The sequence below is a fragment of the Phyllobates terribilis genome, unplaced genomic scaffold (genome assembly GCF_046119375.1).
Source record: "Phyllobates terribilis strain yellow unplaced genomic scaffold, ASM4611937v1 Scaffold_9__5_contigs__length_417890890, whole genome shotgun sequence".
Taxonomy (NCBI): Eukaryota; Metazoa; Chordata; class Amphibia; order Anura; family Dendrobatidae; genus Phyllobates; species Phyllobates terribilis.
The window spans coordinates 54,733,729-54,753,253 of NW_027362769.1; the positions used below are offsets into that span (position 1 = coordinate 54,733,729).

General features: G+C 46.1%; 1 protein-coding gene across 1 annotated transcript in view; it reads right to left on the reverse strand.

The window, feature by feature from the left end:
• The window catches only part of LOC141161552 (aldehyde oxidase 1-like), a 536,896-nt gene that overhangs the window by 467,951 nt on the left and 49,420 nt on the right, over positions 1 to 19,525 (reverse strand). Inside the window, exon 3 of the mRNA XM_073646510.1 lies at positions 1,546 to 1,642. Coding sequence (XP_073502611.1) covers positions 1,546 to 1,642 — 97 coding nt within the window. The remainder of the gene's footprint in view (positions 1 to 1,545; positions 1,643 to 19,525) is intronic.

Genomic DNA, 19,525 nt, shown 5'->3' on the forward strand with positions numbered 1-19,525 from the left:
CTCCATAGGAGACTAGAAGCAGCAACTATCCGATCGCCTCTGCTACATACAGGGGACGAGCAGGTCCCCTGCATGCAGCAGAAATGGTCCTGTGCTATGAGCGCCGACCACTAGGTGGCGCTCATAGCGACAAGATCATGACAACCACAGGCGTCTGCTGCAGACCCTGGGTTGTCATGCACGCCCATCGGCGACCCGCGATCACGTGACGGGGTCGCCAGTGGGCGGGGCTTATGACGCGCTACCCGGAAGCGCGTGTTAAATGCTGCTGTCGGAGATTGACAGCAGCATTTAACTGGTTAACAGCCGCGGGTGGATCGCGATTCCACCCGCGGCTGTTGCGGGCACATGTCAGCTGTAAGAATCAGCTGACATGTGCTCGGTTCAGTGAGGGCTCAGCGCCGGAGCCCTCACTGAACCGGCGGTACGCAGATATGCGTACTAATACGTCCCCGGTAAGTAAGGGGTTAAAAGGGGTAAATTGTAAAGTTGCTTGTTTTTACAAAAACTTAGCAGTTTTATCCATTTATGAACTTGAGATGACCCCTTTAAGAAGGTTGTACAGAGGATAAAAAAGGTATATGTAAATATAGTATTGATCACCCTCACTGATCCCTGCTCCAACATTTACCTTGTACCCACTGGTCTCAACTTTCTGGTCCCATTATAATCATTTGGCTTACAAGGTCACCATTAAGATGAGTGGTTGGCTGACTGGGCATTTCCGGGTTGCTTAAGTGGAACCAAGAAATAGAAACCAGTGGTTTTTTTTACATTTTAGAAAGGAGGCTGCTGGGAATCAGTGCGGGGGATTATTTATAATTTTTAAAAAAAAATTCTTTCAAAATTTGTATCCTGTGGAAAAGCTCTTTCAGATTATAAGCTTAGTCCAGTGTTAGGACCAATTAATTCTGATAAAATCTCCTGTGTATGAAGCACATTTCCAGATGTTAAATATTAAATAGAGATGAGCGGAGTATCAAGTTTGAGTTGAATTTCCTGAAATTCACGGTTCCACGCAAATTCGAACACTTTGAGATTGGATTAGTAACAAAAAAAGAAACATGTCCTGCACCATTTCCCGTACTGGTGAAGCATCAGAGAGTAAGGTTCACCAAAATGCTTCACCATAATGCCCACCTACGACATCACATCCCAGTTTGTCAAACAGACTATCATACCTTGTACACTCGTGGTCAGTACTATCAGCACTGGGTCATCGAAGATCAGTGGCTCCCAATGGAGCACAGTCGGGTGCAGGACTTGTAGAGTGTACAACAAGTATCTTTTTCTCCTCTCCAATATTGAGGTCTATGTAAATTTATTTCAATCAAATTTAGCGAAGCCAGTGAATTCAAATTTCAAATGATCAACTCATCTCTAGCTTTAACATATTAACATCTAGCATAAAACAAACTGTATTTGCGCTTTGAGTCCATTGTGAGAAAAGTGCAATTCAAATGTTTATTGTAGTTTCAGTAATCAAAGACCAAGAAATAAATCAACTTTGTGATGATCTTCTCTAATGAAGTTGTAAAAGGATACAGGATTTTTCCAGTCATGGGATGAATGGTTGACACCATAACTGTACAGGCACCACAGCCACCTCCTCCACAGCCATATTTTGTGCCAGTAAGACGCACTGATTTGGATACAGTTAAGGCAAATAATGTAGAAATTAAAGAACACAAAAAAGCTTTTAAATTAATGAGTATATATCTTAAAGTGAATTTGCCAGTAGGATCAACCCTCCTAAGCTGTTTATATGGGCATGTAGGTCATAGGAAGCTGAATAAAATTATACCTTGATATCTGCGATCTGATATTATATTACATAGAAATCCACATTTTCTTATATGTAAATGAGCTTCTAATATCTATGGGCCGGTTACTGATCTGCATGAGAATCTGACTCCAGAGCTTATTATGCATGAAGGGCAGGAGAGTACATAGGAATCATGGGGCTCCATAGAAGAAGTTCTGATTGGGCCCCCCCCCCACCAAAAAGTAAATAATTGCCGGGGTCACAGAAGAGCAGATCTCATAACTTTCCATCCTTTACATAGTGATTTTCCTCCTGCTGAAGTTCTAAATCCCTCTTTCATTGCCCCATAAAGTGTGATGCCTACAAAAGTGTCCCCCAAACACAGTATGATACCCCTATGGTGCATTCCTCCACATGCCCAGTATAATGACCCTACTGTACCCCACCTCAACTCCCAAGGCAAAGTATGCTGACCCCAACACAGTATGATCCCCCAAGTGTGAGCCCTAGAGCTAGAGAGGATGGTAGGTAATAAGGGAAGGTGTTATACAAAATAAAAGATGAAACTATACAGCTAAGGATGGTGCTATACATAATAAGTGAGTACACTTTATACTAAGGGACTGTGCTATACATAATAATGCTACATTCCTGCATCTGTGTGCAGTGTCGGTGTGCTGCCCTGTTTTACAGACGCATTGAGCATGTCCTATTCTAATCGTCAAAATCGGATCAGAACAGGACATTCTCTGACCCTCACAGATCTCATTCTCAGATCCGTGATTTTCATGGATGTGTGAATGGATCTATAAAACTCTACGAGTCCGTGGACCATCCGATAAAAAGATCTGGCAGCACACGGACATTTCACACAAATGTGAGAATGCAGCCTAAAGGCCCCGTCACACATAACGAGATCGCTAGCGAGATCGTTGATACGTCACGGTTTTTGTGACGCAATAGAGATCTTGCTAGCGATCTCGTTATGTCTGACAGGTAGCAACGATCAGGCCCATGCTGTGAGATCGCTGATCGTTACAAAGCTTCCTGGACCATTCCTGGGTCATTGCGCTCCCGCCGGGCAGTGTGCATCGCTGTATTTGACACCTTATCAACGACCTCGTTAGCGATTCAGAACTGAGACACGTAGGCGTGCATAAATTGGACTTTTCCGTGCCCCTCGTCCCTGATTGGTGGTCACTACAGCGTTCTCATTTTCCGCCGTGCATAAAGAAGGCAACAGAATAGTGATTCCATCCTTTGTTTCTGACCTCTTGCTGGATTGCAGATCCTAGCAGAATTCTCTGGGCTGTTGATATCCGTTCATTCGACTGAGTCCTGATCTTGCGTAATTTTATGCATGCCTTTGTGACACAGTACTGTCCCTATCAAGGTGTGGATCGTTGCAATAGCTGCTGTGTGAAAGCGTCCCAACAACTGCCGAGATTGTTAGTTAGATCGCTGGGGCGGCCGAAATCGTTGGGAAGTTCTGCATGTTTGACAGCTCTCCAGCGATCACGAAACGACTCTCCTGCGATCCCAAAACCGTGACGTAATAACGATCACGCTAACGATCTCGTTATGTGTGACGGGGCCTTTAGGGATTTTACAGATAACATTATCACTCCAAGTCACACAGTGCAGATACAGAATAATATTTACATCCAGGCACTTACCGCTGACATCTCATCTGATCAGAGCCGGTTTCTGCTGCTTCTTATCCATCTGGTCAGACCTTCGTGTCGACATCTCCCAGCCATGACTTGTCTTGTTACGATGATCTCCAGCCTAGAAAATAACGTCACATATATTGTATATATACAGTACAGACCAAAAGTTTGGACACACCTTCTCATTTATAGATTTTTCTGTATTTTCATGACTATGAAAATTGTACATTCACACTAAAGGCATCAAAACTATGAATTAACACATGTGGAATTATATACTTAACAAAAAAGTGTGAAACAACTCAAAATATGTCTTATATTCTAGGTTCTTCAACGTAGCCACCTTTTGCTTTGATGACTGCTTTGCACACTCTTGGCATTCTCTTGATGAGCTTCAAGAGATAGTCACCGGAAATGGTCTTCCAACTATCTTGAAGGAGTTCCCAGAGATGCTTAGAACTTGTTGGCCCTTTTGCCTTCACTCTGCAGTCCAGCTCACCCCAAACCATCTCGATTGGGTTCTGGTCTGGTGACTGTGGAGGCCAGGTCATCTGGCGTAGCACCCCATCACTCTCCTTCTTGGTCAAATAGCCCTTACACAGCCTGGAGGTGTGTTTGGGGTCATTGTCCTGTTGAAAAATAAATGATGGTCCAACTAAACGCAAACCGGATGGAATAGTATGCCGCTGAAAGATGCTGTGGTAGCCATGCTGGTTCAGTATGTCTTCAATTTTGAATAAATCCTCAACAGTGTCACCAGAAAAGCACCTCCACACCATCACACCTCCTCCTCCATGCTTCACGGTGGGAACCAGTAATGTAGAGTCCATCTGTTCACCTTTTCTGCGTCGCACAAAGACACGGTGGTTGGAACCAAAGATCTCAAATTTGGACTCATCAGACCAAAGCACAGATTTCCACTGGTCTAATGTCCATTCCTTGTGTTCTTTAGCCCAAACAAGTCTCTTCTGCTTGTTGCCTGTCCTTAGCAGTGGTTTCCTAGCAGCTATTTTACCATGAAGGCCTGCTGCACAAAGTCTCCTCTTAACAGTAGTTGAAGAGATGTGTCAGCTGCTAGAACTCTGTGTGGTATTGACCTGGTCTCTAATCTGAGCTGCTGTTAACCTGCGATTTCTGAGGCTGGTGACTCGGATAAACTTATCCTCAGAAGCAGAGGTGACTCTTGATCTTCCTTTCCTGGGGCGGTCCTCATGTGAGCCAGTTTCTTTGTAGCGCTTGATGGTTTTTGCAACTGCACTTGGGGACACTTTCAAAGTTTTCCCAATTTTTAAGACTGACTGACCTTCATTTCTTAAAGTAATGATGGCCACTCATTTTTCTTTACTTAGCTGCTTTTTTTCTAGCCATAATACAAATTCTAGCAGTCTATTCAGTAGGACTATCAGCTGTGTATCCACCTGACTTCTGCACAACACAACTGATGGTCCCAACCCCATTTCTAAGGCAAGAAATCCTACTTATTAAACCTGACAGGGCACACCTGTGAAGTGAAAACCATTTCCGGTGACTACCTCTTGAAGCTCATCAAGAGAACGCCAAGAGTGTGCAAAGCAGTCATCAAAGCAAAAGGTGGCTACTTTGAAGAACCTAGAATATAAGACATATTTTCAGTTGTTTCACACTTTTTTGTTAAGTATATAATTCCACATGTGTTAATTCATAGTTTTGATGCCTTCAGTGTGAATGTACAATTTTCATAGTCATGAAAATACAGAAAAATCTTTAAATGAGAAGGTGTGTCCAAACTTTTGGTCTGTACTGTACATGTGTCTCCCCCACACTGCACCCCTGACTACAGATATGTACCGCCCCCCATTAATATACTATCAGCCACGCACCAATCAAAATATAAAGTGATAAGCACCACCGTGCCCCCATTAACTATAATCTCCACAGGCCAATAATATAAATTATTCAGTCTCTGTTACTCTCCCCAATTAACTGTAAGGCTATGTGCACAAGGAAAATATACAAGCACTCCCATCATTGCTCTGTCCCAGCACCTCCATCATTGCTCTCTCTCTCAGCACCCCTGTCATTGCTCTGTCCCAGCACAACCATCATTGCTCTGTCCCAGCACCTCTATCATTGCTCTCTCTCAGCACCCCTGTCATTGCTCTGTCCCAGCACCTCCCGTCATTGCTCCCCCAGCACTCCCATCATTGCTCTGTCCCTGCACCTCCATCATTGCTCTCTCCCAGCAACCACATCATTACTCTCTCCCATTACCTCTGTCATTGCTCTCTCCCTGCACCCCATGTCATTGCCCTCTCCCTGCACCCCCATCATTGCTCTCTCCCAGTAACCCCGGCATTTCTCTCTCCCTGCATCCCCATTATTGCTATCTCAGAGCACCCCCATCATTGCTGTCTCCCAGCAACCCATCATTGCTCTCCCCATCCCCACCATCCCCATCATCACTCTCCCCAGCCCCACCATCCCCATCATTTCTCTCCCCAGCCCCTTCAGCCCCATCATTGCTCTCCCCAGCCACCTCCATCCCTACCATTGCTCTCCCTAGCCCCATCATTGCTCTCCCAAGCCCCACTATCCCCATCATTGCTCTCCCCAGCCCCATAAGCCCCATCATTACTCTCTCCAGCCCCACCATCCCCATCATTGCTCTCCCCAGCCCCACCATTGCTCTTCCCAGTCCCATCAGCCCCATCATTGCTCTTCCCAGCCCCATCAACTCCATTATTGCTCTCCCCATCCCCACCATTGCTCTCCTCAGCCCCATCAGCCCCATCATTGCTCTACCCAGCCCCATTATTTCTATCCCCAGCCCCATCATTGCTCTCCCCAGCCCCATCAGCCCCATTATTGCTCTCCCCAGCCCCACCATTGCTCTCCCCAGCCCCATCAGCCCCATTATTGCTCTCCCCAGCCCCACCATTGCTCTCCCCAGTCCCATCAGCCCCATCATTGCTCTCCCCAGCCCCATTATTGCTCTCTCAAGCCCCATCATTGCTTTCCCCAGCCCCATCAGCCCCATTATTGCTCTTCCCATCCCCACCATTGCTCTCCCCAGCCCCATCATTGCTCTCTCCAGCCCCATCATTGCTCTCCCCAGCCCCACCATACCCATCATTACTATCCCCAGTAAAATCATTGCTCTCCCCAGCCCCATCAGCCCCATTATTGCTCTCCCCAGCCCCACCATTGCTCTCCCCAGTCCCATCAGCCCCATCATTGCTCTCCCCAGCCCCATTATTGCTCTCTCAAGCCCCATCAATGCTTTCCCCAGCCCCATCAGCCCCATTATTGCTCCTCCCAGCCCCATCATTGCTCTCTCCAGCCCCATCATTGCTCTCCCCAGCCCCACCATACCCATTATTACTATCCCCAGTAAAACCATTGCTCTCCCCAGCTCCATCAGCCTCATCATTGCTCTCCCCAGCCCCATCAGCCTAATCATCTCTCTCGACAGCCCCATTATTGCTCTCCCCTGCCCCACCATTGCTCTACCCAGCCCCATCAGCCCCATCATTGCTCTCCCCAGCCCTATCATTGCTTTTCCCAGCCCCATCTGCCCCATTATTGCTCTCCCCAGCCCCACCATCCCTATAATTGCTCTCCCCAGTCAAGTCATTTCTCTCCCCAGCCCCCTCAGCCCCATCATTGCTCTCCCCAGCTCCACCACCCCCATCATTGCTCTCCTCAGCCCCATCATTGCTCTCCCCAGCCCCATCATTATTCTCTCCAGCCCCACCACCCCCATTATTGCTCCCCCCAGCCCCATCATTGCTCTCCCCAGCCCCATCAGCCCCATTATTGCTCTCCTCAGCCCCACCATCCCTATCACTGCTCTCCCCAGTAAAATCATTGATCTCCCCAGCCCCATCATTGCTCTTCCCAGCCCCATCATTGCTCTCCCCTGCCCCTTCAGCTCCATCATTGCTCTCCCCAGCTCCATCAGCCCCATCATCGCTCTCCCCAGACCCACCATCCCCATCATTGCTCTCCTTAGCCCCACCATTGCTCTCCCCAGCCCCATCAGCCCTATCATCGCTCTCCCCAGCCCCATTATTGCTCTCTCAAGCCCCATCAGCCCCATTACTGCTCTCCCCAGCCCCACCATCCCCATCATTGCTCTTCCCCACCTCCCCTCCTCAGCGTTTCAATTAAAAACAAAACACTTACCTCTCTACCCGTTCCCCTGCAGGCCACAGCATCCTTGCTGTCTGCAACTTCCTCCCTCACACAGGCCCACGCTGCATGTTAACGTCATCAAGCAGCGCGTGCCTGTGTGAGGGAGGAAGCGGCAGGCAGGAAGCAGTGGATGGATCTGTGCAGCTCCGCTGCCATTCTCTCCTGTCAGCAGCGGAGCTGCAGGGATTGCTCCCTGCCCGCCGCGAGCAGGGAGAAGCTGCATTGGTGGGCCCCCCAGCGCAGCTGCCCCGGTGGCGGTATGTGTGCCCATGGACTGCTAAGGGACCTCACCGGCTCACGGGCCCTATAGCAGCCACGTGGCCTGCCGCCATTGGCGGTACGCCACTGATGAAGGGGGAGTTACCAGTGTGAGACAAGTAACTAACACAGAACAGGAGAACTGAACTTTGTCTTCTTGCAAACACATTTTTGCTTCTCTCTGAGCTCTGATGTATTGCAACAATATTGCAACCCTGTCTGCCTGTGAGATGGAAGCTGAAGCTGAGAGGAACCTGCAGATGTGTCAGGTATAATCACACACAGCTCTGCAGTGAGATCAGGAGAGCAGAGAGCGGCCATTACACGTCACACTGGGAAAACTGGTAAGCATTACATATCATTACATATCACACTTGTAACTCCCATCTATTATTTATAATAATCTCTGGAGGCCAATTCTCATGAGATCAGCGTTAGAGATGAGCGTAGTTCTACTCGAACTGTTCGCCAATCTCAAATTCGAGCTGTTTTGGGTGGTGTTCGAGCCGTTCGGCGAACACGAACAATTTGAGAAAAATTCGGCTGTTCGAGGTTATGTTCGATAACTGTTCGTGCACCAAAATCATAACTGGATTTTTTCTCAGTAATGATGAAAATTAATGTTAATACGCAGTTTGAGTGTACAGCGGGGTGGGGGGAGGGGCAGGGGATGGATCTCTGCAGGAACAATGAAGATCTCCATTTTTTTTTTCTCTTTCCCGCATTTACAGTGGGGAGGTGCAATCTGTCAGCCTATCAGCAGCGCACACACGGAGCGAAGTGCTTTTTTTCACACAAGCAAGGGCATGTGTCATTGGCAGTGTATGTCACATGTCCTTGCCCTATAAGACCAAGCCATTTTCCCGTCGCCACCATTTTCTCACTGCTGCAGCTGCATGTTAGATGGCACTGCTGTTGCTGTGTGCGCTATACCTTGTTAATTTCAAGCCAATTTTCGCACAAATCTACAGATAGCTTGGGAGTAGGGAATAGTTGTGATTGCAGTCCTTTTAAAGACTAGGTTACAGCATTTCCTACGACTTTTATCAGGCAGGTCTGTGCTCTTAAATAGATAGATTGTGGGAGTAAAGACTAATTGTAATTGGAGTCCTTTTCAGGACTAGGTTACATCAGTTCCTATCAGTTTTTGCCAGGCAGGTCTGTGCCAGTGCTGTGCAAGTTTTTTTCACAGCATTTAGCTGAATCTAGCAAAGCTAATCCTTTTTGGCCTATTGCAGAGTGTGTTAGTCAGTGGAGTAGCCTATCTGTGTTGCAAGATATACCACCTGTGTATAGAATACCAATTTTTTTACTGCACCTAGTGAAGTAAAATCTTTTGGGCATAGCATCATTCTATTAGTCCATCTATACTGACCTCCATCAGGTTGCAAATTGAATATAATTTTTTTCTGCATCTAGCTCTGAAAAAATATTGGGCTTCTAGCTGTGTGTGGGACTTGTTGTATTAGTCCATCTATACTGACCTCCATCAGGTTGCAAACTGAATATATTTTTTTCTGCATCTACCTCTGAAAAAATATTGGGCTTCTAGCTGTGTGTGGGACTTGTTCTATTAATCCATCTATACAGACCTCCATCAGGTTGCAAACTGAATATATTTTTTTCTGCATCTACCTCTGAAAAAATATTGGGCTTCTAGCTTTGTGTGGGACTTGTTGTATTAGTCCATCTATACTGACCTCCATCAGGTTGCAAACTGAATATATTTTTTTCTGCATCTACCTCTGAAAAAATATTGGGCTTCTAGCTGTGTGTGGGACTTGTTCTATTAATCCATCTATACAGACCTCCATCAGGTTGCAAACTGAATATATTTTTTTCTGCATCTACCTCTGAAAAAATATTGGGCTTCTAGCTGTGTGTGGGACTTGTTGTATTAGTCCATCTATACTGACCTCCATCAAGTTGCAAACTGAATATATTTTTTTCTGCATCTACCTCTGAAAAAATATTGGGCTTCTAGCTGTGTGTGGGACTTGTTCTATTAATCCATCTATACAGACCTCCATCAGGTTGCAAACTGAATATATTTTTTTCTGCATCTACCTCTGAAAAAATATGTGGCCTTCTAGCAGTGTGTGGGACTTTCTCTATTAGTCCATCTATACTGACCTCCATCAGGTTGCAAACTGAATATAATTTTTTTCTGCATCTAGCTCTGAAAAAATATTTGGCCTTCTAGCAGTGTGTGGGACTTTCTCTATTAGTCCATCTATACTGACCTCCATCAGGTTGCAAATTGAATATAATTTTTATCTGCATCTAGCTCTGAAAAAATATTTGGCCTTCTAGCAGTGTGTGGGACTTTCTCTATTAGTCCATCTATACTGACCTCCATCAGGTTGCAAATTAAAAATAATTTTTATCTGCATCTACCTCTGAAAAAATATTTGGGCTTCTAGCTGTGTGTGGGACTTGTTCTATTACTCTATCTATACTGACCTCCATCAGGTTGCAAACTGAATATATTTTTTTCTGCATCTACCTCTGAAAAAATATTGGGCTTCTAGCTGTGTGTGGGACTTGTTGTATTAGTCCATCTATACTGACCTCCATCAGGTTGCAAATTAAAAATAATTTTTATCTGCATCTACAGTACCTCTGAAAAAATATTTGGGCTTCTAGCTGTGTGTGGGACTTGTTCTATTAGTCCATCTATACTGACCTCCATCAGGTTGCAAATTGAATATAATTTTTATCTGCATCTAGCTCTGAAAAAATATTTGGCCTTCTAGCAGTGTGTGGGACTTTCTCTATTAGTCCATCTATACTGACCTCCATCAGGTTGCAAATTAAAAATAATTTTTATCTGCATCTAGGTCTGAAAAAATATTTGGCCTTCTAGCAGTGTGTGGGACTTTCTCTATTAGTCCATCTATACTGACCTCCATCAGGTTGCAAATTAAAAATAATTTTTATCTGCATCTACCTCTGAAAAAATATTTGGGCTTCTAGCTGTGTGTGGGACTTGTTCTATTAATCCATCTATACAGACCTCCATCAGGTTGCAAACTGAATATAATTTTTTTCTGCATATAGCTCTGAAAAAATATTTGGCCTTCTAGCAGTGTGTGGGACTTGTTCTATTAGTCCACCTATACTGACCTCCATCAGGTTGCAAATTAAAAATAATTTTTTGTCTGCATCTAGCTCTGAAAAAATATTTGGCCTTCTAGCAGTGTGTGGGACTTTCTCTATTAGTCCATCTATACTGACCTCCATCAGGTTGCAAACTGAATATATTTTTTTTCTGCATCTACCTCTGAAAAAATATTGGGCTTGTAGCTGTGTGTGGGACTTGTTCTATTAATCCATCTATACAGACCTCCATCAGGTTGCAAACTGAATAAAAATTTTTTCTGCATCTACCTCTGAAAAAATATTTGGGCTTCTAGCTGTGTGTGGGACTTGTTCTATTAGTCCATCTATACTGACCTCCATCAGGTTTCAAATTGAATATAATTTTTTCTGCATCTAACCCAGCCAATAGCTTTGGCCTAATACCACAGTTTGGCCACTCAGCTCTGCTCGGTTCCCATCCATTGTTTTTTTGTGCAAACAACTCCAGAGTTGTGAATTAGTTAACCACCAAAATGAGTGGAAAAAGGCCTGCTGCTGGTGGAAAGGGGAATAGGCGTGTTGGGAAGGGGAAAAAAGGTTGTGTCCGTGGGGTAGGTGTTAAAGCAACAGTAACATCTGCAGAAGAAAGACCATCTTCCAGCCAAACTAAAATGTCTACTTCTTTTAGCGGACAATGTGATAAGATCCCTTTCTTACGGCCACGCCAATCGCTACAAATTCCAGATGAGGCACAAAAACAGCAGGTGCTTCAACGGATATCAAGTGCTCCTTTAAGTGGGCTCTCCTCCACATCAACTTCAACATCACAAATACTCCAGTCCTCAAAGGTGTCACCCCAATCGCACTTGCTTCCTCACAGCTCCCAAATCTCCAGCTGCCCGTCTGAGTATGAGGTAGAACAGATGGTTGAGTCTGCAGAGCTGTTTACTCATACTATAGCCTGGGAATCAGAGGTCGACTCCAGCGCTTCTGTGAATCCAGACGAGGAAATGATCTGCACTGATGCCCAGAATCTTTATGAGTCGGATCCAGGACCAGACGCAGAAGGTTCTGACCATAATGTAGACCCTCATTCCCAAACTGTAACTCCTGTTGGTGGAGACAATGAGGAAGATGATGATAAGACTCAAATATCTGATTGGAGCGACAACTTTAGTTTTTTGTCAGGGCAGGAACAGGTTGGCTCTGAGGACGACGGGTGTGATAACGCACAGGGTGATGATGAGGAGGTTGGAGATCCCACTTACTGTCAACCCACAGTCAGCCAAGAGATGAGGTCAGCAGAGGAGGTGGAGGAAGATGCTAGTGACGACGAGGTCAGGTTGCGCCTTCCTGGACAGAGACGTAGTACTGGAAGCACGTCAACAACTGCATCCTCAAACACAACTCTGCCTCTCACCACAAGTCGTGGTGGCTCTTCAGGTCGCATGGGTGCTAAGCCTTGCATAGCCTGGGCATTTTTTCAGATCGATAAAGATGACCCAACTCGTGTTATCTGTAACATTTGTCAGCAAAAGCTAAGTAGAGGCCAAAAAATACATAGTTTGAGTACTTCATGCATGAACCGGCACATGGACATGAAGCATAAGTTGCAGTGGGAAGCTCAGTGTGCTACAATGCGGCCTAGCCGGCCGGGCCAACCACCGTCTGCCATATCTTGTGCATCCGCGGCCTCTTCATCCTCTGTGACTGGGGGGACAGCAGTCACACCTGTTTTGGGGCGCAGAACTGCCACCTCTTTACCCGCAACAGCCAGCGTGATTGGCAGGTCATCATTTTCTTTGGAGGTGGTAACACCAGCTGGTGTTGAGCGCTGTCCGACATCGATAGCACCACCTTTGGATCAAGGCAACCTAACATGTCCGCCTGCATCTTCCTCACAGACCGGCAGTTTGCCGGGGACACACTTATCAACCCCGTCTAAGCACAATAGCCAGCCCTCGGTCTCTCAGATGTGAACAAGTAAAAGACCATTTCCTCCTAGCCATGAGAAAGCTAAGAGGTTGAATTTCACCATCTGCAAGCTCTTGGCTACAGAAATGCTGCCTTTCCGCCTGGTGGACACAGAGGATTTTCGAGACCTTATGTCCGTCGCAGTGCCCCAGTACCAGATGCCCAGTCGGCACTACTTCTCAAAGAAAGGTGTGCCTGCGCTCCACCAGCATGTCGCACACAACATCACCGCTTCTTTGAGAAACTCTGTGTGTGACAGGGTGCATTTCACCACAGACACTTGGACGAGTAGGCATGGACAGGGGCGTTACATGTCGCTGACTGGGCACTGGGTAACTATGGTGACAGCAGGACAAGGGGCTGCTGTCCAAGTCTTGCCGTCCCCACGAGTTGTGCGTCAATCCTCTTTATGTCATTTTTCCTCCACTGCTTCTGCCTCCTCAACCTCCTCTCGGTCTTCCACCTGCACCCAAAGCCTGTCTGGTCATGCCACAAGCTTTCTAACTGCGCAGAAGGGATCCTGCACACCTCCTTACTATGCTGGCAGTAGGGCTCAACGTCATCAGGCGGTTTTTACATTGAAATGTCTGGGAAATATGAGTCACACAGCTGAGGAGTTGTGGTCAGCTCTGGAGAACCAATTTCATGAATGGTTGTCTCCACTGGACCTGAAACCAGGGAAGGCCGTGTGCGACAATGCTGCAAACCTGGGTGCGGCCCTTCGCCGGGGCAATGTCACACACGTGCCTTGTATGGCTCACGTGTTGAACCTGGTTGTCCAGCAATTTTTAGCCCACTATCCCAGACTAGATGGCCTTCTGCAGAGGGCACGGTCGCTATGTGCTCACTTTCGCCGTTCGCATCCCGCAGCTCAGCGACTTACATCTCTACAGAAGTCGTTGGGCCTGCCACTTCACCGGCTAAAATGCGATGTGCCTACCCGGTGGAATTCAACTCTGCACATGTTGCAGCGACTGTGGCAGCACCGACAAGCCCTGGTGCAATACGTTCTGACGTATAGCCTGGGCCAACGAGATCCAGAGGTGGGGCAAATCACGCTGGAGGAGTGGTCTCAGATCAGGGACCTATGCACCCTTCTGCACAGTTTTGAAATGGCGACGAAGATGTTTAGTGCTGACGATGCCATTATCAGCATGACTATTCCGGTGATTTACATGCTGGAGCACATGTTAAACAGAATTCGGAGTCAGGTGGTGGCACAAGAGGAGGTGGAGGAAGTAGAGGAGGAGGAGTTGTATGCGGAAGGGCTAACATCTGCAAGGTCCAGACGGTCGGCAGCACCAAGGCGGCAGGCATGTGAGGGTGGGGGAGATGGTTTTACCAGGGCGCATGGTAGCAGCCAAACTAGTGAGGAAGGTGCAGGAGCCCAGAAAGAAGTGGAGGACGAACTGATGGAAGACTCATCAGATGAGGGAGACCTTGATCACATTTCTGTTGTGCGAGGTTGGGGGGAGAGGACAGAGGAAGGAAGCATGATTGTTACCTCGCCACCAACACAACAGGGACTTGGTGCTCCTGGATGCGCAACACACATGAGTGCCTTCTTGCTGCACTACCTGCAACATGACCCTCGAATTGTGAGAATTAGAAATAATCCTGACTACTGGGTTGCCACACTGTTAGATCCCCGGTACAAAAGTAAATTTGCAGAAATTATTCCTGCCATAGAAAGGGATGCACGCATGCAGGAGTATCAGCAGAGACTGTTGCAGAATCTTACATGTGCTTTTCCACAAAATACCAGTGGTGCACGTAGTGAATCTCACAGTTCCAACTTGCCAACCGTGGGACCGTCAAGTGTTCAGCACTCAAACCGTAACAGAACCACAGTATCTGCTGGTAACATCAATTTTGCGGAATCATTTCACCACTTTTTTAGCCCATCCTTTGCAAGGCCACAGGAGACAAGAAGTCTGACACATAGTCAACGCCTAGAGACGATGGTACAGGAGTATCTCCAAGTAAACATTGAAGCCATGACTGTGTCACTGGACCCTTGCTCTTTTTGGGCTTCCAATCTGGATAAATGGCCGGAGCTAGCCACTTACGCCTTGGAGATCTTGTCATGCCCCGCAGCCAGCGTTCTGTCTGAACGTGTGTTCAGCGCTGCTGGTGGTGTGCTGACAGATAAGCGCACGCGGCTCTCCACTGATAATGTAGACAGACTCACGTTCATAAAGATGAACAAATCATGGATCCGAAACGACTTTTCTACCCCTGTGTCATCCTGGGGAGAGTAAAAGCTTGATGATTGGTTAAAATCACCCTACCAACCGTTTTAAGCTTTCAAATTACTAATCATGTTTATCTGTATCTTGGCTGGAAAATAATTTGGGCTTTGTAGCAGTGTGCAGCACTGATTCTATTAGGCCATCTATAATAAGCTCCACCAGATTTAAAATGACTAATCATGTTTATCTGTATCTTGACTGGAAAATAATTTGGGCTTTGTAGCAGTGTGCAGCACTGATACTATTAGGCCATCTATACTAAAGCTTCACCAGATTTAAAATGAATAATAATTTTTAGCTGCATCTAGCCCGGAAAATAATTTTGGGGCTCCGAGATGCGCAAGACACATAAGTGCCTTCTTGCTGCACTACCTGCAGCATGACCCTCATATTGTCAGAATTCGAAGTAATCATTGTTATGTTCTGCTACTAAAGCTAAGGAAAGAGAGGAGATCTGTCCCTACTATAAGACTCAGCTGAATCCCTACGATGTAACAGGGAACCTGATCCTGCGATCAGACCTGCTAAAGTCCTAATCTAGTCTGTACGAAGACCTATAGATGTGGGGAGGGAATCCCTACAAGTACTAAGGACTGGGAGGAATATGGGACACCTCCTAACAGAAATAGTAGCAGACAGACGAACAAACAAAATAGATAGAACATAGAGGTCCGAAGACCAAGCAAACTAACAGAGTTAGATACAGAGCACAGGCTAGCTAGAAAGTAGATATACAATGAAGTCCAGCAAAGCCAGAAGGGCGGAGCAGGATTAAATAGGCCAACAAAGTCATGTGACCAGCAAAGGAAAAAAAACCTAACAGCAAGGTTCTAACAGTACCCCCCCTTCTAAGAGGATCCTCCGGATCCCCTAGGACCAGGCTTATCAGGAAATCTCCTGTGAAACGCTCTGATAAGTCTGGACGCGGAAACATCATCTGACCTCACCCAAGAGTTATCCTCGGGTCCGAAACCTTTCCAGGCCACAAGATACTGCAAACTACCTCTATACCGTCTAGAGTCAAGGATGCGAGAAATTTCATATTCCCCGTCCTCCACCACCGGAGGAACAGAGGCAGAGGCGTCACCATCCGACACAACAGCTTTTTTTAACAGAGAGACATGAAAGACCGGATTAATTCTCCAGGAGGTAGGAACCTCCAACCTAACAGCAGATTGGTTGACAATCTGAAGCACCTTAAAGGGCCCTACAAACTTGGGACCCAATTTCTTAGAAGGAATCCTCAACCGCAGATTCCTAGAGGACAACCAAACCATGTCACCAACAGCGAACAAAACCTCCTGTCGTTTCCTATCAAAGTAGTCTTTAGATTTTCTGTTGGCCTCCTGAAGATTACCACGCACATCCGTCCAAACTCTTTCCAAATCACCGGAAAAATTCTCCTCCTCAGGCACGGCAGATCCCAACTTGGAGAACGACCCAAACGACGGATGTCTCCCAGAACAACAAAAAAAAGGCGAACAACCAGCAGAAGAAGATGTATGATTGTTCAGAGCAAATTCGGCAAGTGGCAGAAACTCAGACCACCCCTCTTGATTGTCTGCCACAAAACAACGCAAGAACTGCTCAACATCCTGGTTTTTCCTTTCTGTCTGGCCATTAGATTCAGGATGATATCCGGACGAAAACGACAAATGAATTCCCAACCTGTCACAAAAGGCACGCCAAAAACGAGCCACGAACTGAGGACCCCTATCAGAAACAATGTCAGTAGGAACGCCATGAAGTCTGACAATTTCCTTGACAAAGGCCTTAGCGAGAGTTTTAGCGCAGGGCAGTTTGACGAAGGGAACCAAGTGACACATCTTGCTAAAACGGTCCACGACCACCCAGATGACAGTAAAACCCTCAGAGGGGGGAAGGTCAGTTATAAAGTCCATAGCCAAATGTGTCCAAGGAGCACTGGGGACCTCCAAAGGACAAAGCAACCCCGCAGCAGGAGTATGTGAGGACTTAGATCTAGCACATATAGTACATTGGCGCACCCACTTAATGACTTCCTTCTGCCATCCAGGCCACCAAAAACTGCGACCCACCAGTCTCTTGGTCTCAGAGATTCCGGGATGACCTGCCAACCGAGATTCGTGACACTCAACAAACAAATCTCTCCTAAAGGTCCCAGGCACAAACAACCTCCCATGAGGAGTGTTAGATGGGGCATTCTCCTGAGCTTTAAGAATCTCATCTTCCAAAACGGAGTCTAAAGCAGCTATCACAACACCTTCTTGTAAAATGTTTTCCTCTTTCTCAGCACCGACTATGGGAGAAAAACTGCGAGATAAGGCATCCGCCTTAACATTCTTAGTACCAGGGATGTAAGTAACGGAGAAATTAAACCGCGAGAAAAACAGTGCCCACCTAGCCTGACGGGCATTCAGGCGCTTGGCAGCATCAAGATATATCAGATTTTTATGATCCGTAAGAACCTGAACGGGAAATTCCGCACCTTCCAAGAAGTGGCGCCAGTGTTCAAATGCGAGTTTAATAGCCAATAATTCCCGATTACCAATATCGTAATTCAGTTCAGTCTCCGAAAATTTTTTTGAAAAAAAGGCACAGGGATGTAATCCATCCCCGTTATCCTGAGACAATACTGCGCCAACTCCCACAGAGGAAGCATCAACCTCAACCAAAAACGGCCTAGTAACATCAGGCTGCATAATGATGGGAGCAGAGGTGAACCTCTCCTTGAGATACACAAAAGCTTCAATGGCCTCAGAAGACCACTGAACCGCATCAGCACCTTTCCTGGTGAGATCAGTCAGAGGTTTGACAATACTAGAAAAATTTTTTATGAATTTTCTGTAGTAATTGGCGAAACCCAAAAACCTCTGTATCGATTTCAAACCAATAGGCCTAGGCCATTCCTGCACAGCCTGAACCTTAACCGGATCCATCTCAAAACCTTTGCTGGAGATAATGTAGCCCAAAAAACTAATTCTCTGTACAGCGAACTCACATTTCTCCAGCTTAGCAAAAAGCGAATTGTCCATTAATAACTGTAATACCTCACGCACGCTCCGCCAATGAGACTCCAGATCTGGCGAATAAATCAAAATGTCATCCAAATACACAACCACATTTTTACCGATCAAAGGTCTAAGGATGTCATTAATCAGATTCTGAAAAAATGCAGGAGCATTAGTAAGACCAAAAGGCATAACCAGATTCTCAAAATGACCCACAGGAGTGTTAAAAGCAGTCTTTCATTCATCACCCTCCTTCATGCGCAACAGATTGTATGCCCCCTTAAGGTCAATTTTAGAGAACCACTTGGCCCCCAATAACTGGTTAAACAGATCAGGAATCAATGGCAGTGGGTAAGGATTGCGTACCGTAATTTTGTTAATCTCACGAAAATCCAGACAAGGACGTAAACCGCCGTCCTTTTTTTTTACAAAAAAAAATCCAACCGCCACAGGAGACTTAGAGGGCCTAATGTGACCGGCGGCCAAACTTGTCTGTATGTATTCCTCCAAAGCCTTCCTCTCAGGAATGGTAAGGTTAAATAAACGACTTTTAGGAAGAGTCGCTCCAGGGACAAATTCAATAGAACAATCATAGTCTCTATGGGGAGGCAAAACCTGCGATTCCTTCTCAGAAAAAACTCTCCAAAAATCCTGAATAGGAACAGGCAATTCTCCCCTATCCAAAGCTGCAATACGCCCATTACAACACTTGTCATAAGATTTATGGCTCCAGGATTTAATTTCACTGGTAGACCAATCCAGTACAGGATTGTGAAATTTTAACCAGGGCAAACCCAATATTACTGGAGAAGGCAAGTTATTCAACACTACCAAATCCAATTTCTCATGGTGAACACCATTAATAGTGAGAGGAAATTCACTGACCTTGAGAGTAATATTCTTCAAAGGGGAGCCATCCACAGAAACCACAGCAATGGGGGATGATAAAGGTTCAGGTTTTAAATTGAGTTTTTCCACGAATCCCCCATCAATTACATTCAGTGTAGACCCGCAATCAACAAACACCCGAAATTCCATTAATTTTTTCTGAGCAATCGTGGAAGCAGCTAAAAATATACCCTTGGAATTTAAACAGGCAATACGGGCGTGACTGACCATTTTTTTTTCTTTCTTCATCCGAAGCTCACAGCCTTTAATCAAATGACCAGATTTTCCACAATAGAAGCACAAGCCTTCCGAAAAACGACGGTCTTTTTCTTGAGAGCGAGGTGCCACCGATCCAATCTCCATCGGTTCACCACTGTTAGTACACACATTATCATAACCAGAAACTGACATAGCAGAGGATTTGCTCTCATTAACCCTAGCACGCAGTCTTCTATCCACCCGTATAGCTAATTG